Source organism: Zerene cesonia, chromosome 27 (genome assembly GCF_012273895.1).
Source record: "Zerene cesonia ecotype Mississippi chromosome 27, Zerene_cesonia_1.1, whole genome shotgun sequence".
NCBI classification, from domain to species: domain Eukaryota; kingdom Metazoa; phylum Arthropoda; class Insecta; order Lepidoptera; family Pieridae; genus Zerene; species Zerene cesonia.
The window spans coordinates 4872647-4898967 of NC_052128.1; the positions used below are offsets into that span (position 1 = coordinate 4872647).

Sequence of the window (26321 nt, forward strand, 5' to 3'; positions counted from 1 at the left end):
ATGAAGTCACGTTTAGTAATACAGATAAGACACTATTAAGCCAAAATTAGTAGCTAAAATGTTCAACGTCGAAAACCTTTCATTTGTACTGTTTTTAATTTCGCTTTTGCTCTGTACCTTGCTGTATAATTTTGTAATATATTTTGAAGCAAAGGTACTATCTTTAAGAAAGCATGATAACATTTTTATATAATGTTTTATTTGAATACTTTTCTATGGGATAATGTGCTGTTGCGAGTGAAACCGAGCGAACATCTAGTGTGTGTATGTATATATGTGAATATACTTGACTTTTATAAAAAAACTTTCTTCGATACATTTTTTTTTTGCTTTTAATAGCATAAAATGCATTATTTTAACATTTTCTATATTACATTTAACGTTGGCGTATTTAATGGTTACAGTAAATAGATCAATATAATTTATTATTGCTTTATATAATTGAATTATCTTAACATAATAATTAATTAATGCAAAGGTTGATATCGTCAATGCAAAAGTGACTGACTGATTGACTGACACAGCCCAAGCTACTGGACCGATTGGGATGAAATTTTGCATGCAAATATGCACTATGATGTAGGCATTTGCTAGGAAAGGATTTCTATTATAAGTACCCTCAAGGGGATAAAATAGGGGATGAAATTTTGTACCCTGAAAATTTATCTTTATCACATGTGTGTGTAGTACTAGCTTTATCTACTATCTCTCTATTCATTCATTTATGTTAATCAATAAAATTACACACATATACATCTATTTTATGAAAAAATCTTCAGAGCATTTCTTTAAAATTTTCGTAATATGATCACAATAAAGGATAACCTTCAAAAGACTATCAGATAACCTGATTTAAATACTGTGTCTAGTAAATAATTACACAGGTTAAGAAAAAGGATACAGTAACACCATAAATTGTGACCACAAACCCACGTACCATGCTCTCATCTCACTTTGTGACGTCACCATCGCCGCACATATAAGCTACGGGAGAGCTTATCGTAAAGCAAAACCGTAGCTGTCCCGCTACGCCGTAGACGTGCTACGCGCGTTCAAAGTTACGCGAGTGTAGTGTGTACGGTGAGTCATAAAGTTTTTTATATATTTAAATATATCATTTTATATTATTGTGTTGATGTATGACTATATAAACATTTATATTTCTTTGATAAGGTAACTGTAATGCCTTTACATATTTAAACGGAGTTATATTTTTATTATGCACATTTTTATATATCTTATGTTTTTGTCTTGATATAAAAATTCAATTTATCATAAAATAATGCGTGAGAGTCGATATCTTCCGTATTATTTTTGAGCTAAGATAACGCTTTCGGGTCAAACCCTTTCATCCAATAACCCAAGGTTCCATTATAATATCTTGTAAAAACGATTGTTATTGCTACGCTATCTTCTATTAAAAAAATGTTATGACCACGACTTATAAGACCTTAGTTCGCACCAAAAGTAAATAATAAACATTTAAATCTATAACGTATCAAGGACGGATAACAAAAGTAATTACATAATACATTAATTGTTACACAATTTTAATAATATATTTATAATGATGTTAAAATGATTATTTGCTTATATCATTTGAATTATAATAAAATTAGCAAACTTATTACAAACTCATTATTTCGTTTTTGAAATACTGAATCTAAACAATCTAATAAAGCCCTTTAAGTATACATATTTTTTATGTATTTTTTTTAATGGGAAGAAAATAGTTTTATCAGATCAACATACTAAGAACAGAACCTATAGTGAAAGCATAGTTGTAGAGGTTACTAATAATGTTTAATTAATCAAAGATCTCTATTGATATTGTATATGCGAAGTAACTCTATCTGTCTGTCCGTCTCTTCTTCACACCCGAACAGGAAGATATTTGAATGGAATTTGATAGATATAACTTTAGACCTGGGACAGGACATAGGACACTTTTATTACTCTTTCTTTACCTGTGACTAAGTGGGCGAAGTCGCGGGCGAATAGCTAGTTAGCTATAAATCTGAACATTGTTACTAGAATAATAAGTGTTGTTGCACGTCATGTCATCTTCAGCGTTTCTCGTCAAATTCTGAGATCTAGATAACTATTTTTATTAATACATATACCATAGGTCAATTGTTGTCATTCTGTTTAGGACATCTGTACTAATATAATCTGAATAGTTTGTTTGTTACAATGCGCTAATCTCGGGAACTATTAAATAGTTAAGACAATAAAGAAAAATCTTTATTGACGTAATAACATACAGGTGTAATGTTATGAATCCATAGGCTCTTGAATTTAAATGTCTCAGGAACCAGAGGCTTCTCCCTATCGTGTTCTAACTATTTCATCCTTATCCTTCTTCCTACTAATATTATAAATGGGAAAGTTTGTGAGGATGTGTGTATGTTTGTTACTCTTTCACGCAATACTACTGAACTAATTGCAATGACATTTCGAACTGAAATAACACATAGGCTACTTTTTATCCCAATATTCCCACTGGATACAGACTTACGCGGGTGAAACCACGGGGCGCAGCTACAAAAAAAAAGTATGTTTAAAAAATTGATCAACTTTAAGAAATTATCAAACATGTTCTCAATATCACGGGGCGCAGCTACTACATAAATTGCAAAAAATTATACGAAAACAAATATGTTTAAAAAATTGTTTAAAAACTTTAAGAAATTATCAGACATATTCTCAATACTATCAGATTATATATATTGATTGCGAAGTATGTTTCCGTCAGTTCATTCATAAATATATTTTATCGCAGCAATCAAATTGGGAACTAGTCCAAAACTTCAATGGACGAATATTTTTATCTCTACCCTCGCATAATTCAATTTATTACTGACATCCAAATATTTCTAAAATAGTTATATAAAAGTGAAGAGTTAGTTTAGTTGTTTGAACGCGCTAATCTCAGCAACTACTGAACCGATTTCAAAAGTTTCTTTCTCCGATGGATATGTACGTCATCCGTGAGTGCTACATGTTTACACCATATGAACCACGGGCGAAGCTGGGGCGTATCACTACATCTACTTCTGATAAACTAAACTAGTTATGAACAACAAAAAATATCTCCAAGGTAGTTTTTACAATTTTTTTAAACCATTTTATTGATATTCTTTTTAATAATTGATATTGAAAAAAAAAAGAAGTATACATTCAGCTTATTCAATTTCAACAGATTATTTTAATTGCAATAATATATTAGAACATTAACGTTTATAAAGTATTATATTTTATATCATTGCGACAGTCACACCACATTTTTTACTGATAATAATTGCTACCGAATACTAAATAATATTTTTTTACATACTACGTCACCCACGACGGAGAGTAGCATTCTAGATTCTAAAATGGAACCAAATGCCGTCAATTGCCAATCAAACACATAAAAAATCACTTCAATCGGTCAAAAAGTCAGTTATCGAGTTACAAAACAAAAAATACATTCGTTTATGGGAACGTCGGTTTAAAGAATATACTTTGACAAAATAACTTAAGTATTTTCTGATGATTTGGTCTATTATTATCTTAACCGTGAGAATATTGCGAAAATTATACCAGGCCAGTTTTCTTTGCAAACTTTTCGTGACTTTATATAATGACTAGCTGCGCCCCGCGGTTTCACCCGCGTAAGTCCGTATCCCGTAGGAATATCGGGATAAAAAATAGATGTTGGCCGATTCTCAGACCTACCCAATATGCTTACCAAATTTCAGAGGAATCGGTCAAGCCGTTTCGGAGGAGTATGGCAACGAAAACTGTGACACGAGAATTTTATATATATAGATAAAAAAAATTTCGTCAATTGACATAAAAGCAAATGTAAAAATCAATGTAGATTACAAAACGAAGATTCGTGATCAATATGTATGACTGAGATTAAAATCTGAATTTCAAATAATTATTTATTCAATTAGACTTCTTATTAAGAATCGTCATAATACAGTTTCAACATTTACAACCGAAACAGAATTCACACAGAGTAAAAATTAAAAAAAAAAAATACATAGTGCATTTATTTACATCTTCTTCATAATAATATTTTTTGTATGATTTTGTGTATAGCCTAAAAGATGGATGTTAAATGTGTATACAGTCACATAACTTTAGTCATCTATCAAATAAGATACAATTTACATAATTCATATAACTTGATTATAACTTAATAATTTAACCTTACATAAATCATTAGTCATAGTCAATTATTTAACAAATATCAAGGTATTTCATAATTGAATTATGTATTATCGCTTATCAGTCAATGAACCCATAAAGATATCGAATTACAGGGATTTATTATGTAGGTATGTTAATATGTACCTACTTTTCCTACTACAACTACAACATGCGTTCTTTGTGATTGTTTAATTGTTTGTTTATTTATTTTTCCTTCACGCCGCAACACAGGAACTTTGTCATACGAATTTTTGTGTTTAGAGATAGTTAGGAAGTCAGGGAGTGACATAGGCTACCATTTCCGCGGTAAAACATCTCATTCCTAGAGGAATTTCCTTACGAAATTTTTCTAGCGACTCTGATAGACGGGCAAACGACTTAAAATCCCTAAATCATTTATACAATAATCAAAAACATCATTATCAGCCCATACATGTTTCCACTGTTGGGACACAGGCCTCTTATGAGGTTTCAGGCCATAATCCACCACGCCGGCCAAGTGCGGGTTGGCAGATGTCACAAGTCATTTTCAAGTCCGAGGTCCTAACCACTGAGACACCAGTGCATTAATCAAAATCAAATAAATGTAATGTAATTAATACAACTTCATTCCGATTTAAAAACATACTTTTCCGAAGTTTCTAGAATCAATGTAAAAATAAGTATTGATTTAATTGTAATTAGGTGATTCAAATAAAACTCAGATCACCTTTGACTAGCATGTTGGGTTCTCTCGAGTTAGCATAGTAAACAGGTTCTTTAAACTTGGTGTAGGGTGAATAAACATGGCTAGTGTATACTGAATCTCATTGAACGATTAATTATCTTAGAACTAGGTATCCTAAACGACCTGTGGACTTTATTTGGTTGTAACCTAGAGAATACAGGTGATATAGTGCAAGGGCTATAGTGAATTGTAAGTGAATTCATACGCGATAAATTCGGAGTAGTTTAATAAATGTTATTATATTAGATAAAGGTTTCCCTTAGATCACTCTATCTATAAAAAAAACCAACGAAATCGATGTCTAATTTTAAAGATCTAAGTAAACAGTCACTGGTATCCTTATACTGAGACTTCGCTGTTCGTCTGTCTGTCTGTGTTTATGTCTGTCCGTCCGTTTATCACAAAGCTATATCATGAATCGTGATCGTTGAAAATTATATAGATTATCTATTTCTGTCGCCACTGTAACATCAAACAATAATTAATCGAGGTAAAGCAAGGGTTGGCATGGTCATAAAATGGATCGGTGACCAATTTTTTCAAACGAATTGTATTTGAGTTCAACTTGCACTTGGTAAATTTTTATTATTTATTCAGAATGTTTGGTGATTGCGTTGTATTTGATATGATTATACTCCTAATAGAGAATATCCATTTGAGCTTCTCTTGTGTGAAATATTATTCAATTTTTACGTATTTTGATATTAAATTTGCAATTACAAAAAACACTATTTAATTTGTATAAAAATCATAATCACGCTAAATGTCGAAGCAATTGAATGAGTAATATTGTAAATAAACCGCATTTTAAAATAATTCATTATAGTTAAAAAGCCTTAAATATCGAAACATGATTTCTTTTCAGAAATTTTACCGCGTTTTTTGCCAAACCTCAAAATTTCGCATTTATAAAGCATTTCAATGATAAAAAAATAAAAATTTAATGATTTCTTTTAACATTATTGTTTTGTATTTAACATTATTTAAATCGGCAAACAAACATAACCTTTTAATTAAATAGAACAGTTCCACCTCGAAGATTAATTTGAGGATTTGGATAGAATATATTTATGTTTATTCAAAGAAAATAATGTGTATGTAATCACTTTCTTGGTAGAATCCCCAAAATCGGCTAAGTGGTTCACTCCATTACATAGTAAATTTCTATATCATATCGAAAACTTTTATTTCTTCTGTAAGATTGTAACGAAAGACCTGTCGTATACAAAATGTAAATATTTATTCATTAATTCATATTTATTGCACACACAGAAGATAAATAAATACACAAAGAACATAGATTAGAAGATAATATGTACAATCGCGATCTCTTCAAAGACTAATGGACTTATATAGAAATAAAGCCGTATATGCTTATAATAATTATAAAATAGAAGCCAAAAACTAAATTAATAAAAATAAAGATTCGTCTGTTAAATTTAAACTCTACATGTTGTATGTAGCGTTTTAAATGTTCATTTTTATTTTACATAAAGAAAATCACGATTTTATTTTCTGCGCTACAAAATACCCTTACATGTTTCACAAACCGTATCAAAGGAAAATATAAACTTATGAAAAGCAATAAGTATACGATTCTTTGACCTTTAAATTAATTTAAATCCATTTATTTGTAAACCTTTTAATTTGATTCCTCATTTCCGCTTTGAGGATAATCGTTTGTATTATTTCAATGTATAATATGAAATAGAAATGGTGGGTCGTCTGTAAACGCTGACACCACACATGAATTTGGGGAGGCGTAAGGTGGTTTTCAGACCTTACGGCTCTACAAATGGATTGCCGAAAAGGATTAAGAAAAGACTGACGAGAATAACAAAGGAAAGGACTGGGAAGGGTAAGAAAAAGGATATGGGCCTCCGGCTCCCCCACTCACCGAACGAAACACAGCAGTATGCTACTTCCGCCGGTCTTCTGTGGGGGTGTGGTGCTTCCCCGGTGCGAGCTGGCCCAATTCTTGACGAAGCGTACTCGACTACCACAATAAAACTACTATACAAGTATATAAAGGGTGAACCGCGTATCGTATCCAACATCTTCTATTTACTTCAGTATAGTGCCCTCTTTTAATATAATTGTATATATTTCAGTATAGTGATTTCGAAGTATTAGACCTCCTTATACAAAACCTTTTTTGACCGCCTCCTTGGTACAGTGGTTAACGCGTGAGCTTAGAACCGAGGGGTCCTGGGTTCGATTCCCAGTGGGGACGCACAAAAAAAAATGTCTCGGTCTTGCAGGACACAGAAGGCTGATCACCTACTTGTCCATAAAGAAAATCGATCAGTGAAACAGATGTATATCATCTGCCCCATACCCCACTAGGGGACACGGGACTTCACTTTTTTATATAAAACCTTTGTTGTGGTATAAAACTTTCTTTTTGTACAGAAAACTGCACAAGATGTTATGTTTCTATACTAAATGTAAATTATCTTTGTCTACCTTCCGTGATGTTGAAACAAATAAATTGTTATGTTTGAAAATATAAATTCGCCGGTTGTATTTATAAGTTGTATTCTTTTGTTTTCTGTTTTAGTCTTATGCTAAGTGTTTTAAAGTTCAGTTTGTTATACGTTTCAATTCTGAAAACTATTACATATTGCTTACTTCGTAAGAACACTTCTTGATATAGAATACTAAATTATATTTCAAAATCGAGTTTTGTTTCCGAGAAAGTAATTAGATCTCTCCTCTAAAATAAATTGTAATATTAACTCAATCTACACAACTAAATATTAATCGCGAAATGTATTTCTTAGCGAAAAACTCGAGACCGGCTCGACCAATTCGGCTATTAATGAACGTTGTTTAAGTCACAAGATAGGTTCTTATTAAGAGAAAAAAAGCACCACGGATGAAGCCAGGGTCGGCCGCAAGGCATAAAATTATATCGAACCGTACTTAACAATGAGATCATGAAAACTGATTTAAACATTGGAGTAAAAATTAACATAAGAAAATAACATTTGAATGTAGTAACATTACCAGCTGATAAAATAATTCTTGGCTCTAATTTTATATTACCTAACATATCATACACATTGGATTTCCAAATTAAAATAATTCATTGTTTTCATTTTGCTGACAACTGGTTAATTAAAAGATAGTTAAATAATCGAGGGCGTCTTTAAATGTGTGACAATGGCGCTTAATTTCAATTAAAATACTCATCAAATCTGGAATTCATAAACTCCTTTACATTGTTAAGATGTTTCTGTTATAATTTTATAATTCGTTTAATTAAATTGGAGAGAGATTTAAAAAAGTAACAAATATATAAATCACGCTGCAATCGTGGAGTCTTTAAAAAGAATAGCTGTGTGTGAAAGAGACAAAATGTTTCTTAAAAGTTAAAATCTAGAAAAAAATGAACCACTCTACCACTGGGAAAATCACGGTCAAAAATAACTCTTGAGTAACTTGAGTATTAAGGAGGTACGCAGTCATATGTGCTGTCTCTTTTACCTTTTTCCTACTTTACTACCATTTTCTCACAAATGTATAGCGATTAATTATTTTCTACTGTTTCCAAAATATCTTCCACAATTTTTGATAATACAATATAGATATAAATTTCACATAGATCCCAACAGGGGTTTTTGGTTGAAAGAGTAACAAACATCACACATTGATACAAACCTTCGTGTATGTGTATTACTTGGATTTATTACAATCTGTCGGAATTTATTTAAATGTTCAACCGAATAAAGTGATAACTTTTATACCAAAATGACATTGAATAAAGGAAAAATAAAACAAGGAAAGAGAGCTTTTATGTGGAAGCATTAATATCTATTTTTCCACTCAAACCCGTCAGGCGTCTAAGTGCGTTGTCACTATATGTTTTCGTACTCAGTTTATAGACATGGAGTTTTATCTCTTTTATATATCTCTATTATTTATTGTGTATAGTACCCAATACTTATTATGCAACATTAATCCGTATACTTAATGAAATCTTTTGAAGCAGAATCAGAAAACGAAGTTACTAAAGGTTCTTACTTTAATTGAAACAATAATTCTTACAATGATCCCATATCCTACCCAGATCCAAACGTATACTGCATAGGTACTTTTAAATTTTTTTCTTAATTCATTTATAAACGAACCCAACTAGTCAAAAACCATTAAAATCTTCTCATTCTTCTTATATAAGTGAAATTCAAGAAAGCTAGAAACAAATAGAGTTGCTAATACTTTTAAATATGATGATTTATTTGTTTATGAGTATCAGAATTAAAACAAAGGCACTGAAATATATGTATACTTTCGAAGTTTTAAATTCGAAAACAAAATAAAGCTATCACAAAGTTTTTTATTAAAATAATTAAAAGATTTAGGTAATCTTAATTGATACTTTATTGCTAGCTTTCTGTAGGTGACTTCATCTGTATAGCCAAAGTAAATTCTCATGGAAGTGGATGTTTAACTGCGGTATTAAATATCCTGTTTCACTCTTTAGCCTTCTTACTATTTCCAGATACAAAAATAATATCATAAATACTGCTCCGACGAAGTGAAAGGAAGACAAACAAACACACTATCGCATTTAAACAATGAAATGATGAAATGATTGTCTCATCTAGACATCTATACGATTATTCATCTACAATACTATAGTGGTTGCGATTTAGTTTTTGTAGAATAAGTACTACGCCTTTTGTTACAATGATAATTGGACTGTATTGGACTGCCATTTGACTTGAAATAGTGTATAATTTTATTAATAGCAGGCTTGGGCTCCTGGAAATAGAATCTTATTTACTTATCAATAAACAGATTGTTTCTAACCAATAATTCGTAACTAACACCAAAGGAGGTTTCGTAAACAAATTAACAAAATACATCCCTATGGGTTAACCCTTTATTGATGTCGTTTACAGTTAACTTTCAATACATTTTTTAGCATGAAGAGGGTTGGTTGAACACTCATTATTCTTAATATCATTTCATAAATTTACACACTCAGGTGTTGTTTAAAAACTTTGTCTAAAAATATGTATTACGGCTTAAAATAACAAATTATTTATAAAATTAACCAGACCATTTTTAGGTATGAAACAAGTGTTTTTAATTTCAACAATAATATGTAGGTATATAACCTATAAATTTAAAATACAGTCAAAGAGAAGGAAGACATAACAGTGCTGAAAAGAAAGGGAAAACCTAACATTAAGCGAATTTAATGAAAAACATTACATAAAACAAATTAAATGATTCGATGGCCTACATAATTAAAATACTGAATATTTACTCAAGTTCCAGTTTTAGGGAGAAAGTTCTGAATCTACTTAAATTAATTTAAAGATTATTGCTTATTAACTAAGAAAGCCACATTATCTGTTAGTGGCATTGTCTATAATTTATTTAGTCTCAATCTCGGATCAACCCGGACGCAGCCGGGACGAACGACTAGACTAGACTCAAAGTGTAATAAAATTCACTTTTTGTTATAACTTGAATAACATTAATGTATGAACCACGAAAAACTAGAGTATGGAATGTGCATCATAATTTTAAATTTTTAGAGGAAAAACTATCGCTTCAGTTATAACAGCCAGAATCTCTGATCAATGTTTCAACCGGATTTTCAAAGCCACACAATTAATACATTTAATTTTCATCCTTAAACAGATATGCAAAAGATATATTATCGTTTGCTCATTCAATAATTTCAAGTAATAACGTCTAAACATTTTTTCAGCTAAAAGAACATCTTAATGGTTTCCTTTTTATATTTAAAACCGATTAAAGGTAATATATTAAAAATTCAATACGATGACATCGTGTCTAACCCGTCTTCAATGATCCGACAGATCCCAAATTTCGCATATTTCTTCTACATGTTATTGCTTTTAGAGTATTATAATAATTGATGGAATTTGTTTTTGCCTATAATAATACTTTTTAACATTAAATTTGATTAAATAATAGCCTTTTAAAAGCAGTGGTGGCTCAGTGGTTCGAGCCTTGGATTTAATACTTAGAAAAAAAGAAATGTAAAAACAGTAGCGGATTCGAGATTGGATAAAGAAACAGATTTTCCATGAATTGCATATTATTCGCATAACTACTGCTCGTTAAGGTGAAAATGCATCTAGCTATTATCAGAACACTGTATTTACAAGATAAAAAGTCATAAATTGTTAAATACTTTTAATTACTAACGGTGCGTATATAGCCTATAGCCTAGCTTAATAAATGGCCTATCTAACACTGAAAGAATTTTTCAAATCGGACAAGTAGTGTCTGAGATTAGTGCGTTCACACAAACAAACTTCAGCGTTATAATATTAGTATAGATTCACTTACTTACTGGCAAGAAGCTTCTCCATTCATACCACATTTCCCACAACTTTCACTGACTAGATAGATTTATAAATCCTTAACCAAGTTCACTCGTATTACATAAGCAATTTTATATAAATACACAATGCAATATAACACATAAAACGTGACGTTTAAGCTCGGATTAAATGAAATAATTGATATTTCTATTGTAAAGGAAGAAGTGACAATGCAGTATTGTGAGTCGGATGGTGTCTCGGTGTATGATATATCTTAAAGACTTGATGCTATTGTATGTTTTATTAACGGGAAATGAAACAGCTATTATATTATATTATACTAGCTCATATACTTATTTATGATATTTTGTGATCACTTTTTTCCAGCTAAGGTAAAAATTTATGGATACGTCTATAGAGATATACCCTTACAATATACTTCTTAAGAAGAGTTTAGTGGTCTAATCAAAGGTTATGTCAAAAATATAGTAGTTGAGAGAGCTTTTACGTTTATTATAAATGTGAAAGTTTGTTTGTTTGGATGTTTGTCTATCAATCACAATGAAACTTCTGAACGGACGGATGAAATTTAGTATAAAGACAGGGTATGAGCTGATTTAGGTGATTGGATACTTTTGATCCCGATTAAATGCTCCCAGGAGAAAACAGCTGTCTTGATATCCAGGCGGAGCCGGGACGAGTGTTTAGTAATGTATGAATGTAAGATCTATGGAAATCTTTCATTAAGGAACAACAAGCATTCTCTGACATAATTACCTATTATTTTTAGAGGATAATGTTGTAAAATTTATATGACTTCAAAAGAGAAATAACAAGATTTCTTTCCGACTCTTTGTAGATACTACTTTCCGAACCGGCGGTAAGTTTTGACGTGTGAATGAATATTTGTTTGAGTTTGACTAAATCACTTTATTTAAAATAAAGGAATCTTTTAAATTTCTTTTCAACTTTTAAACCCTATAAAACCAAATTTTGAAAAAGTCCTTTCTCAGTCTCCTAAAATATTACGGAAGTTTAACAAATTTGTATTGAAGTGTTTGAACCATAAGAAAAAAACATTGATTTTTAGACAATGCAGACAAAGTCATAGGAAGCTCCTAGTTGTTGTTTTTTATTTAAATTCAATTATACAGTGTATAAAAATAATAGCGATACAGCGTGTTAAATAAGGATTTTCGTCATAAATTCAATAATTGAATATATGGCATAAATTTCTATGAAAATACTGAATTTGCTTGAAAAAGCTTTATCTGATATCAATTTATTTATAGTTTATGCAATTAGGTAAAAATACCACAGCAAAGGTCGACATTTTTTAGAAAAAATTAATTGCTAATGGGTGTATGTTTGCAAAATATTTGCTCACTTTATCAATGAAGTACCTCTTTATCCATCGAAGACATTTTCTTTATAAATATAAAAGAAATAATACTTGCAGCATTTTTTAGATTTCATCATAACACATAAAAACGTGATAAGAAAGAAACGCCGAAAAATATATCGCTCTCTCTCACTCTCGCAGTATGCTGTACCTATATATCTTTTTCACGCGGAACAAAATGTAAGAAAGAAAGAAAATACGTTTATTATGACATATACACAAAGAGAAATCCATATATATAAAAGAAAGAGGTGTTAGTTACACTATTTATAACTGAAGAACGGATTAACCAATTTGGCTGAAAATTTGTGCAGAGGTAGCTTGGACCCAGGAGACGGACATAGGATATTTTTTATCCCGGAAATCCCACGGGAACGGGAACATGCGAGAAAAACCCCGGGTCTAAGTTTCCTGCGACTACGCGGGCATAGCCGCGGGCGGATAGCTAGTATTACAATAAAGGTCACTTATTGGGTAGTTAAAATATATATGTGCCTTAATCAGGCCTGCTAATCAGCGTAATAACACTGACATCAGTGGATGCCTTATGCAAACGTATCACATGAATGAATGAATTGAATAATTACATTGATGAATGAAATGCAACTTTTATCCTCAATCTAGTACTGAACGTTGAATATGGAATTGTCACTAAAATACAAAAAAATAAATTCGATAATAAAATACAGTACGTCTTCAAATATTGTTAAATTATAAAACCTATTCATCATTGTTTAAAACGCCATATAATGTTAAATTAAATCCAAACATAAATAATGATGCTCTTACAAAGTTAAAAGCGACGTTAACAGATACTTTGGCCTCTCCCCAAGTAAGTACTTAGTGTTGCTAGTTCATTCATTGCTAACAATAATTCTCGGACAAATTACAGGACAGTGTGTTGCCAGCAATATGGCAACACATCATAAATTCATATTCTTTATAAAAAATCTCAGTGTTATGACACATTTCATAAATAATTGAATTCCTAATAACACATGCAAACTACTCACAATCGCTTAAAACGCAAGTGTAAAAATGAAATGAGTAAGCATTTAACATTACCTATACAAAAATTTGGAAGGAAGTAACATCGTTCAGGTGATAGTGGTCTGTCCGGTACCTAGTCTTATTCTTTTCCTTACCCTTCCCAGTCCTTTCCTTTATTACTCTCGTCAATCCTTTCATAATCCCTTTCCAATTCCAAAATTTCCAAAAAAAAAAAACAAAAAAAGCCAATAACATCTATTAGACTACTACGAATTTAACGCGTGCGAAGCCGCGGGCAAAAGCTAGTATTAAGTAAGATATGCTTAAAAATTATTCATAATTCCACCTTTAAAAAAACACACACATACTCGGGTACATAGAACACATTTTTAACAACCACATAATTATTTCTTATAGTGTGTCTCGGCTTAAAACTTTATTCTGGTTCATAAATAATTTTAAATGTTAAAGAAAACAATGGGAAATTCAACAAGTACTCTAGCTATTCGCCCACTGGATTTTAATATTACACGTTGGAGAGATTTTTTTAATTTCAGTGTTCCTTGTATTAATGTTTACGAGAAACTTAAATTTAATGTTTTCTTGGGGAGTAAGATGAATTTTTATCCTACTTCGTCGAAAAGGGGTTTGGTGAACTGCTTTTTTATGTTATAGCATAGACAACAAGATACTATAGTCATAGCGCGAAACGAGATATCGGTTTTACCGTCAGTAAGCGATCACCGCTGCCCATGAATATTTTCATAAGAAGTGCCTACGTAACGTTATACATATTATTGAGAATAAAGTAAAAAATATAATGTATCGTCAGCTTTATGTTAGTGAAATATAAATCGGGTTAGGCACTATGGCAAACTAAACATCAAGTCATATATAATACACTAGCGGTCCGCCCTGGCTTCACCCGTGGTACATATATTATAGCCATTATCAATAAATGGGCTATCTAACACTGAAATATTTTTTTAAATCGGGCTAGCAGTACCTGATATAAGCGCGTTCAAACAAACAAACTCTATAGTATTTACAACAAGCTTCATAATATTAGAATAGATAATATGATAGATATTAACATTAATAAATAACTGTTGTAACAACAAACCGACAATTCAATTTATTTGTATTGATTCAAATTGTGCTAAGCACATTCTTTAATTTACCACGTCTTTATAAAACTTTATTGACAAACGGATATTTAACGGAAAGTATACGACGATTTAACGACAAATTTTATGACAACAAGAAAATGCTTTTAAAAATCATGAATTTGTTATGTTTACGCCGATATAAGGGGCTTTACATGTGATTATAAGTAACTAAAACTTAATGTGATAAGTCCGAGCTAAATCAATATAAAATAAAGATCGCCGGGAATAAAGACTCAAAGAGTGTTTTCAAAATATGGTTCAGAAGTTTCAGTGACAAACATACTAAAACCGAATCTTTTATGCTTAAATGACTATTAGTTATAAATATTATACTTAAAGTGATGAATTGTTTCTCATTTCGAGGCGGGAGATTATTAAAATCGATAAACAATAAGTTATAAATAACATACATCTGTTTTATATAAATCGATATGTTATTTAGTAGCCAAATGCCACACAGACTGTATGAAAATTAATTTACCGTTCCACATGTAAACGGGAAATGCACATAACCCTTTGATCGTGTACTCAGGTTAAACAGGCCAACCTACACTTTTTAATGAACATGTAATAGGTCTAGAGAAATGTCGTAGACAAATATATTTAATAAATAGAAGCATATGCTTATACATAAATAAACATATATTAATGTTTTTCTAATTATAATAGACTAGTATTTTCTTGTGTTTGATTTTACGCGAGTATAATATATTTAGAAATTAAAAACTTTTCAACGGATTTTAAACGCGATTCATTCATTATATTACTTTAAAATTATTATCTGTAAAGTGTTCGAAACTTCGCGTTAATAATATGTTGAATAAATCGCGTTTAAAATCCGTTATAAAGTTTTTAATTTCGAAATATAATAGACTAGCTATTGCCCACGTAAAAATGAATTTTCATGGTAAAAACTTTCATCCTCTATTTTCTCCCCTTCCTCAATGAAATTTATCAATATTTAAAGCCATATTGTCTACCTACGTGTCAACTATCATCTCGATCAGTCCAGTAGTTTGGCGTGTACGTTGATAGATCAGTCAGTCAGTCACCTTTTGCTTTATTTAAGTATTGCTTATATTTTTGAGCCAAGTACTATTTAGAGAGTGACTGTGACGCAATATTGAGACAAAACTACCCTCTTGTCACCTTTATACTGTACCTACATGTGTGTATTAAGATCACATATAACTAGATATTACATTTGAATTTGTAATTATATTCGTACCACAAAATTACGAAGTTATAATTAAGAAAAACGATAACCTTTTCTTGTGAATATAAAGAATATAGAATCTTCTTGTTATCAATTTCTGAAATGTGATTCTAATGATACAGCAAACAGTAAGTTTTGTGGATACCTGTACTTATTTCCGTTTTCACAATTTATAACTAAAAAACCGTTGAACCGATTTTATTGGAATTTGTTACGGAGATAACAGAGAGAGAGAGAAAAAGAAAGTTTTCGGGCAGAGCCGGGAGCGGAGAGCTAGTATACCTAAAGAGTAAGTAAATCATTGTATCATCATTTCAATTAATCACCATACCTTTTATGTGCACATTGTTGATGTGACTTAATAAATAAAACTATGATAAAAATATTAATATCAATACCGCAAAAATTTACGTAAAAACGTTTTACACTTGACCTTTAGACCTTAACACGCATCCACTGGATGGAACGTTAAAACTGCGTAAAAATTCCCTTCAATACGATTTTCGATCATCTTAAAGCGTATTCGCTTCGTTTTATGTCATAAACAAACAATGATTTGTCCATCAAGTAGCCATTTCGAATCCGCCATATCATCTGCTATAAACGTGCTAGTATGTACACGGATTAATGTTTTATGGACCTCTTGTGATACAATTGGTCACAAAAACATTTTATGTACGCATTCGTACTTATCATTGATCGCAAGTATTTAGACTTGGCTCTAATATTTAGTACAGTCTAGCTTTTATTTCGAGTAGGCAAATAATCGGACTGCCTGATGGTAAGTGCCACCTATAATGAACATTTGTAAAGGTAATGCTTTTGATAATGCGTTTCCCGCTTTTAATAAGAGATTAAGAAAGGATTAGCGATGCGAAAAAAGGACAGGAAAAGGTGAAGAGGATACAGGGCATGATGAGATGAGGGCATCAGGTAATATATCAGGTGCCTCTTAATCTAAGAAATATAAAGATATAATTGCTAAATAAAACGAGCCTTTTAAATGATTCCATATTTTTATTCTGCGGAAAAATACAGAAAAGGATTCGAATACATATTGTTATGTATATCAACTTTAAAATGTCTGATATTTATGTAAATTAACAGTTAATATGAACATATTATTAAACATATTATTCACAACTTGTATGTTTTTACGGTAATTTTATTCCAATTAAACATCCAGTTGCTCTGAGCTTAGCACATTCAAACAAACGATCTATTATAGCAGTTTAATTTTTAATACAATGTAGTATCGAGAAAACAAAGATTCATTGTGTTGTTTAACCAATAAAACTCAAAGCGGACATAACGTTATTAGAAACAGTCTTCATAAATCAGTTATTATGCATCCTTAAAGAGTAACATAATATATTTATTTTATTAAATAACGGAACGAAGTGAAATATCAATACTATTTAGAATCTACATAGAGAATTATAGTACAATACATTATTTTATTTTACTTTACGTAGTTAGCATCTTAATATATAATCGTGTTCTTAATGAAACCAACTCAACCAATTTTGATGAAATATTGGCATTTTATGTGTAATTTGGTCCAACTTAAGATATAGTATAGTTTTTATTTCGATTAATTATCCTAATAATTTATAATCTTAATATTTTTAATTATTACTCAGCCACAGCAACGCGTGGCCAGCTATGCTAGTAACTTATTTAATACAAAAGCAGCCTTGTCCGTTTGTTATCTTTTCCCGTTAATGGATTTAACATAATATTTAGAAGATAAGAAAGGAAGGATATATACATTCAGAATATCCTAGAACAGTTATATTCTAATTTAATATAAAAGTTGTCTACAACTTCTTATAACACAGTCTACAGAGGTTCCAAAGAGTAACAAAATGGATGAAAATTGTTTTTGAAATATTGCCGGTGTCGTCTACTAGCTCTCACTCGTAAAGTAAGTGTAAAAGTGCACACAATAAATCTTGCTAATGCACTCTTTAAAACGACATAAAATAAAACGAGGGCGTCCTTGTGTATACTTTTATAAAAAACGCGTGTTAACTAACTCGAATTCCGATGTGTTTCAAATTTGCCGTCTTTAATGGTCTCGTTAGGTAAGCCACGCTTCAAATGTTCATAAAACAATTACAGCGGGCTAGGGAATATGCGTAGGCGTTGAATAAACTATTTATATTCGTTCTTAATGATTTTAAATATCATTTCTTTCACGTATAATTAATGGGTCATCTTAATTCATTTCTGCTTCTATTAATATTCGTTAAGTAATTTTGACATTATTTGCTCAGAGATAGGTTTACATAAATATTATATCGTACTAGTTGTCCGCCCTGAGTTTGTCCGTGGTATATAACATCTACGTTGTATGTAATATATCCATCCAATGAACAATTTGTCCCAACCGTCCAATGGTTGCTAAGATTATCGCGTACGAACAAATAAACAAGCTTATCTACTTTCATTTATTAAATCTAATCTTTAGTTTACACTGTCTCTAGTTATACTATAAACGAATTTTCTAAAGCTCAAAGCTCTTACCTATTTGATACCTTTGCCTTAGCCTTTGATACTTGCCTGTTTCCCGGGTAACCCCAAGCGAAGCCAGAATTAGGGAGGAGCGGCTAGTCTATTTATCGAAAAACGTATGACAATCGTTATTTTTATAGCTCAGCGGTGATTTGTCCTCTCGGTGCCTAGGAGTCTGCGATATCAACCTTGACCTAGGGTCACGTTATTCGTAACTTTAACTTCGCGATACGCGGAAATATCCCGTAGTTGGGAATTTATTTAACGATCGATAGTGGTTGCATGGAGTTATACACTTTGGAATGACAATGTTGTTGTTTTATCGAGTTTTTACTGACTTTGAAAATTATGTGTTCTGATACGGGTTTGTTTTTATAGAATTCATTAGAATTTTGTGACTTATCGCTAAATTAATTTGTCATGCTAGAAATTTGACATTTTCTCAAAAACGATTAAGGTTTTTATAACCGAGATTCTTCAAAATCGGTTGAGTAATTAAAAAAATACACTATTTTTATGTGGTAATATATTATTTATTTGAAAATAAAAGGAGCTGGAACATGCATTGGTGTATGACAGATATCCCATAATTCTGGCTAGTTTCATTGAAAATAGCGATAATTAATGACATATTTAACAAGAAAGATAACAGGAGCATGACTTATCCAAATATATCGCCTATTTAAGAGAGCATTGACTCGACCTTTTCGAGAGCCCTAGACCATTTTTCTCTCGGAATCGTTGTTTTGCTATTACTGTCAGAAAATCTTGGTTACGTATCTATTAGAGAGCAATTACTTGGTAATAACCTTGCATCATAACTCCCCAGGGCGGGCTCACGCGTCTTGGCCGACATATTGATATATTAGTATGGGATATTTCTAGAATTTGGTTATTGTTCAAAGATTTGTGTCACAAGGTTGGCACAATTTACAAGTATATTGAAATAAGATACATGTTGTATTGCTGCATTTTTAAAGATCATTTTTATTTGATTATTCGTTCATATTATTCATATATTTTTCTATTAACAAATGGCTTTTTAAAGTAGACAGAGAAACTTTCTGTATCCATAGGTGGCCTTTGTTTCCCTCAATTATTAATTCAAGCCTGATTTTCACCCATAGCCAAAGGCAACACCCACTCTATTTTAACGTTTATGTATGATGCAATTTCCTTACTACCAAGTAATGTAAATGGAAAATAACTTACAGAAATAATAATTTTGAACAAAAAACATTAATCGCCTTTCAATTGTCAGAACTAAACCAACCAAACTTAAATAAAATCATATATATATGTATCAGCTTAAATAAAAAAATTAAACAGCAAAATCAGTTCACGCAGATGGTTGAAAAAATCACTCGTGTCTCTGTAGCATTCCTTTAGGATCCTATGCTCCATAACTCATTACTATGAAAACTTCCCTTACAGATAGCAGAATGAAGAGCATGAAGCATATAGCGGCGGGTGTGCTGCTGTGCCTGATGGCAGGAGTTGTGGCTAATCCTGTCAGACGATCACCTGACCTGGAAGCAAGGCGTAGAAGTGCTATTGATCGGAGTATGATTCGGTGAGTGTGGCTTTAAGTATGGTAACCCAGTGTGTTTAATGTTGATTATTATTATGAAAAGACGGAGGCTCTGCTTGCTATCAGTATGATTTCTGAGGTTTTTATCTTAGTAATCTTTGAATGGATATAAAGAAAAGGTATCCCTACTGATATAGAGCAAAATGATTTCCCTAATTTTATGCAGAGCAGTTTTATAATACATAATCAAGTATATATATGCAGCACCGATAAATGTAAGATTTTAACTTACAATAAAGAACGATAAGTGTAATTACTGTTACTTGTAGTAAATACAATGTTAATAGAAATTTATCAACAATTTATTATAGCCCTATAAGATACGTAAAATAATTTGGGCATTGTTAAATTAACGCTGGTCTTATTATAACCCTTATTCAAAAAGACAAATACTTCTACAATACTTTAACATTTGTCCAACTCTTTACACAGATTTGGCCGGTCCTACCCACCCGAACCATCCGCAGCAGACATTCGAGAAAGCCTTCAGCGTCCATCACGACGAGGCAACAGTTTCCTCCGCTTCGGAAGATCACAACCTCTCACCTTCACCACGGACGACCTCATAACCCTCCTCAGAAGCTACGAAGACGACTACGAACCGGTCAAAAGGTCATCTAACTTCATCAGACTTGGACGCGATCCTAAATTCATAAGACTTGGAAGATCTACTGAAGAGGACAAACCTGGCTATGAACAGAGTTCAGAATTATTTGTGAGTGGCTATCCGCAAAGGAAGAATCGAGCTCGAGACCACTTCATAAGACTGGGCAGAGACAGCGAAGAAGTGGCAGACGTTGAAGAAGAAATGGAGAAGAGATCAGTCGACGCATGTCATAATTGTGAGGCGTAACTGTATAACCCTTCCATTTTTCTACAGGCAGTGCCAAATATCCACATCAAGACGGACGGTGCCAAATATTTTGCGATCGCCGACTAGATAACTGACTTTAATGATTAAAATACTTTCAGATACTTGAAATTTTAAACTGAACTCACGAGAGTAATGTTTGAATCAATTATGATAAAGGCTACGCGTACCCACGGTGCATTAACTTAATTATTGGATCTTTCATTAAAGTAAACCATATAGTTATGTATAGTATAGTTGCTCATAGTTAAACGATTTTGAAGCATAAAGCGCTTACTCCTCCGTTTTTTTAACCATGAATCATTCATTTTCAATCATATTGGTTCCAACAAAGATCGTTGTATATTCCAATTTTATTAATATAAATGTATCCCTTTGTATATATTGTTAATCATTTTCATTTGGTGTGTGAGTGTCCGATTCTTAAGGCTGGGTTTATTCGATTCGGATACTTGCATGTAAATTAACTTTTATAAAACTAAAGTATTTTATGATAAATGTCAATTTAGGTGTATTTAAACAATTGTTGCAACGGAAATAAATGGTGAATTATATAAAAGTGTATGCATTGGTTTTATTTCACAAGAAATATATTTCTGCCCTTGCAAAATAGGATTTGTTTTGACATGATCATTCGCTGTGCTTATTTAAAAAAAAAACATTTTTACTTTCGTATTAATAAATTTTTTCTAGAACGGAAACCTTCCTTACTTTCGCGTGAAACCATTTTTTTTTTATTATTCAGTTAATACTACAGATACACTATAACATAAAATACGTAAAAAGCAAAATAATAATAACTATAATCTCTTTAGAACCATATATTGTTCAAAATAAAAATTAAATTTAAATTAATTCATAGCATTCTATAAATAGAAGCCTTCTGCTCTTTTTATTTTATAACACTATCTCCATTGGTAATTGAATGAAAGTAAATGAATAAATTATTTCAATAGCGAATTTTAATCATATCATGTATATTATATTTTTAAATTAGAAACTCCGTATGTACTTAAAAGAGTCTAATGCAATTAGAATATTTCCTGTAACACTCCTATTTCAAGCTTAAAAAACATAAACCGTATAAAATTTAATTTGTCACTAAAAATTAAGACCAGGAAAATGTAGGAACCAAAACATTGACCGCCTCCTTGGTACAGTGGTTAACGCGTGAGCGTAGAACCGAGGGGTCCTGGGTTCAATTCCCGGTGGGGACGCACAAAAAAAAAAAAAATGTCTCGGTCTGTCAGGACACAGAAGGCTGATCACCTACTTGTCCCTAAAAAAAATCGATCAGTGAAACGGATGTACATCATCTGCCCCATACCCCACTAGGGGACACGGGACTTCACTTAAAACATTCACAATCAAAGTTTTTGTATGTTTTCATTTTTATACATTTCAAAGATCTTTATTTTATTTCACAATTCAATTGTTATTATGAACGACTAAACTTAAAAGTACATCATAATTGCCCCGTGGCCTCGTAGGGGAGTGGGGCATATGCACTTCTATTATAATTACTATTTAATATATTGGATTGTATTGAGGAAGGAATCATATTTCCTATGATAAATCGAGTCTTTTTAACACTATTTTATTAGCTTTAACGTCTTTTTTTACCGTTTGTATATGACCGACTTTTAACGGACAAATTTAATTCAAACCATGTAGGTACACTTATCATCAAATATTGGATAGATACAAAAATTTCCTTACGTATTCTCTGTGTATGAGCTCAAGAGACAATTTAGTTGATTCTGTCATGGACCGAGTTTTTAAGTTTTTTGAAACTATATTTTTTTCAAATTTTTTCCACGAGCCGCTCGCTTCGGTTACACCAGGGCGGTCGATAAAACCTTATTAAAATATAGTCTATGACACCCACAGATAACGTGGTTTTCTCCTGGTAAGGGAATTTTTAATCTGTTCATTAGATCCAGATACCTAACAACCCCGCAAATTCACAAACTAACTCTTTCTAATATTCGTATAGGTTAAACACAAATATTTTTTCAATCAACTACAATTCTGAGCGCTTTACCATAAGTTTCTACGGCGAAATACTACTAATGGCTATTTTAATCCATAAGATAATTACAACAATAATGATGTCCTAAATTGTCATCACCGGTAATTATGTCGCAGATTATTATGAAAAAAAAACAAATAAAAGTCGCCATAAAACCCATAAATACAGTTAAGCGTCGCGTGACAACAATTAACTTGTATCATCGCGTAGAGAAGCTATCTTGGAGAATTTAATTGGTGATTTTGTTTTATAAGTCTCACGTTACTGCACTTTGTTACGCCACCTAAAGCTTCGTTATGCGTTATGTTCATTAGTATTTATATATTTTATTTTATTTAACATTTTATTATATATAAGACAATGAGAAAAGATACTATTATATTATATTATCCAAATCTATTATCGTTTGGGGGTAGTTGTGAATATTTATTAGTTAGGATAAAAAACACGAACTATCTGTCTCCTAATAAAATGCATCACAATCATTTCTAACTGACTACTGGACCGATTTTAAAAACTCACCTTTAAAAAGCTGCACCTTCAGTAACTGGCGAACATCTATATATTAGAAATTTTCTAAAATTCACATGTTCACTTCCAGTTTATTCGCATATACGCAAAAATTTTCAAAGCGCTTATAGCCTCATCTAAGAATTTAAAACTAAATAAATATTCAAAAGCATTGTCTAAAATTCCATAGACAATAACTCTTCTCATATCACGTTCCGCCATCTTAATATTAATTACTTAATTCATGTGACGTGTGTTCAAGTGATTTCTGGTTGAATTTCCATTTTGTATTTTGTTCCATGAATATTTCATGAAGTAGCCGAAAAGAAAGATATTTAAGAACATTGTGCAAATTTTTAAGTATCATTTTTGGAGGATTAAAATAACTGTATCATTATGTCTATACCTGGTGCTGTCAGGGGAAGGCTAAAATAAAACGCTGCTAGTGTCCCATAATACTAGAAAGATCTAGAAAGGGCCTCTGAGTGCTGGCCAAAACACCGGCCTTCTGGTGGTACCTCAATGCTATGGAGAAAACATAATAATTATTATTATTCATTAATAGAACAACATACTTTCTCTTTTCTTTCAACATACATACAATAGCTGAGAGTTGTTCCAAATCTCAAATGAGAGTTGTTGTATCCTTAATCCGTATCCCGTATTGATCGGGATAAAAAGTTGCCTATATGTTATTCCAGCTGTCCAGCTATCTATGTACCAAATTTCATTACAATCGGTTAGGTAGTTTTGTGTGAAAGAGCAACAAACACACACAACCTTTCGCATTTACAATGTTAGAAGGATAGTATGATAGGATATTATACATAAGTTAACCATTACATTATAAGCGCCAGTTCATATGTGGATAATGAATAACTACTTAATAGACCCATGTCATGACATTAATCTTCCATTGAGCCCTATTTGTCACAGCTAGTGATTAGAGGGTCACTTTATTATAATAGTTGGATACATTAACGCAACCTTTAGGAAATATTTATGAAGCAATTTTTATCACATTTGTAGGAGTTGATTTATGAAACTGTTTTCTATTATCTGGGAACGTTTCTTTAACAAGTCTCTTTGATTTAATATGTATTAATAGACTAGCTGCGCCGCGCTGTTTCACCTGCGGAAGAACCCACGGGCTAAAGCAAGTATTTTATAGCTCATGTGTAAGCTACACCACTGCAAAGTATCATCAAGATCCATTCAATGGTTTTCGTGTGAAAAAGTTACAAACTACTTAAAAACATTCAGTTTTTCAGACAATCAAAGAGTGCGAATAGAAAATACGAGCTAGCAATGGATACGAAATAAATACTCTGCTAATTACATATGCATGTACAGGACACTCGTGTACGAATTATTATTCGTCGAATGTCGAAGCGAATGTGTTAATGCACCATAATAAATAAAAAACACGCTTAGCTTTCACTTAGGATACTATACTTTTTTAAATGAATAATCACATAGGGCACAACCTGCATCTGAAATACGCAACCATCCCTTTAATGTCCCATTATTGCAGCCAGAGCGTCACAGCATCAGGAATAATTAATCAGACCTTTGACCAAACAGCCTCTGTTATGCATTGGAACCTGTGTGGGGTATAAATCAGTAGAGTTTTGATGCAGAGGCGAATTTATATGACATGAGGCCCTGGGAAATATCCAAGTACCTGGGAATAATCCAATAAATTACGAACGACATAAATGTTTTCAGTATAATGATCACCGATGTTCCTGGGGAGTCTAGAGTTGTACTAATCCAGATTCTAAAATGGGATGAAATGACAACAATTCATCAAACACACATCAATAACGTCAATCGGTTGAAAAGCCAGAGAGTTATTTTGTTACAAAAGCCAAAAAAACACACTCGAATTGAGAACCTCCTTAGTTTTTGGAAAAATTGGTTAGAAAGGGAAACAAATCAAGTAAATCCCGCATAACAAAATCTAAATCAATCCATTTCTCAATAATTTAATAAAAGTAATATTTGTATTTTAATTTTACAAACAGGTCCGTTTCCTTTTCCTCACCCTACCCAGTCCACTCCTTCTTTCCAGTCGTCAATCCTTTCCTTATTCCTTTCCCATTAAACGCGGGCAACGCAATCACAGAAGCACGACCTTAGTGAATGTTCATGGGCGGTGGTGATCGCTTACCATCAGGCGAACCGCTAGTTCAGTTCACCAGTTCATTATTACATAAAAATATACCAACATTGAATAATTCATATACAGAGACATAGACAAAAATTTTTCTTAGGTTGGGCAATTATTTCTAGGTTATAATTCACTCTATATCTATCTCTTCAGCAAATTGCACAATAATAAGTAGATAATAATTTTGAAACTGGACCTTAATTTTTAGCGTTTAAGGTTGAATATAAAAAAAGTAATTAAATCCCGTATAGTATGTAGCTGGATGCATGTGGGCTGTGGCCATTCGTGGCAATCCATTGTTTAAACCAACTCTATAGTGATTGGGAAACTTTGCATTATCACCTTTCTACTTTGTCTCTACCCAGGCTTTTTTTAACGTGGATACTGCTCAATTATGTTGTAATTCTGTAACTGTTTGTCAAATTGATTACCAATACCTATATTCTTGCAAATAATTAAGTAAGATTTATATCTAGTTGTATTAACAAAGTTATTTTAACGAGTTTTGAAGGAAAGTAAAAAAGTAAAAAAACTTTTCAAAAACGTACATATCATATTTAATTATTAAAATAAATAAAATTAAAAAAAAAAAAAAAATAAATAAATAAA

The 26321-nt window shown here is 31.7% G+C and overlaps 1 protein-coding gene across 1 annotated transcript; it reads left to right on the top strand.

Moving 5' to 3' along the window:
• The first annotated feature begins 1018 nt into the window (after positions 1 to 1018).
• LOC119837426 (FMRFamide-related peptides-like) lies at positions 1019 to 21526 on the top strand. The gene is made up of 3 exons (XM_038363001.1): positions 1019 to 1080; positions 19970 to 20108; positions 20559 to 21526. Exons 2-3 carry the CDS (start codon positions 19978 to 19980, stop codon positions 20977 to 20979), a joined length of 552 nt encoding a protein of 183 aa, XP_038218929.1. The 5' UTR covers positions 1019 to 1080; positions 19970 to 19977; the 3' UTR covers positions 20980 to 21526.
• The last annotated feature ends 4795 nt before the right edge of the window (positions 21527 to 26321 follow it).

Coding starts and splice junctions, on each gene's coding strand:
- LOC119837426 (XM_038363001.1), top strand. CDS start 19,978: ATGAAGAGCATGAAGCATATAGCGGCGGGTGTGCTGCTGTGCCTGATG. Junction 20,109..20,558: donor ATTGATCGGAGTATGATTCG/GTGAGTGTGGCT, acceptor CTCTTTACACAG/ATTTGGCCGGTCCTACCCAC.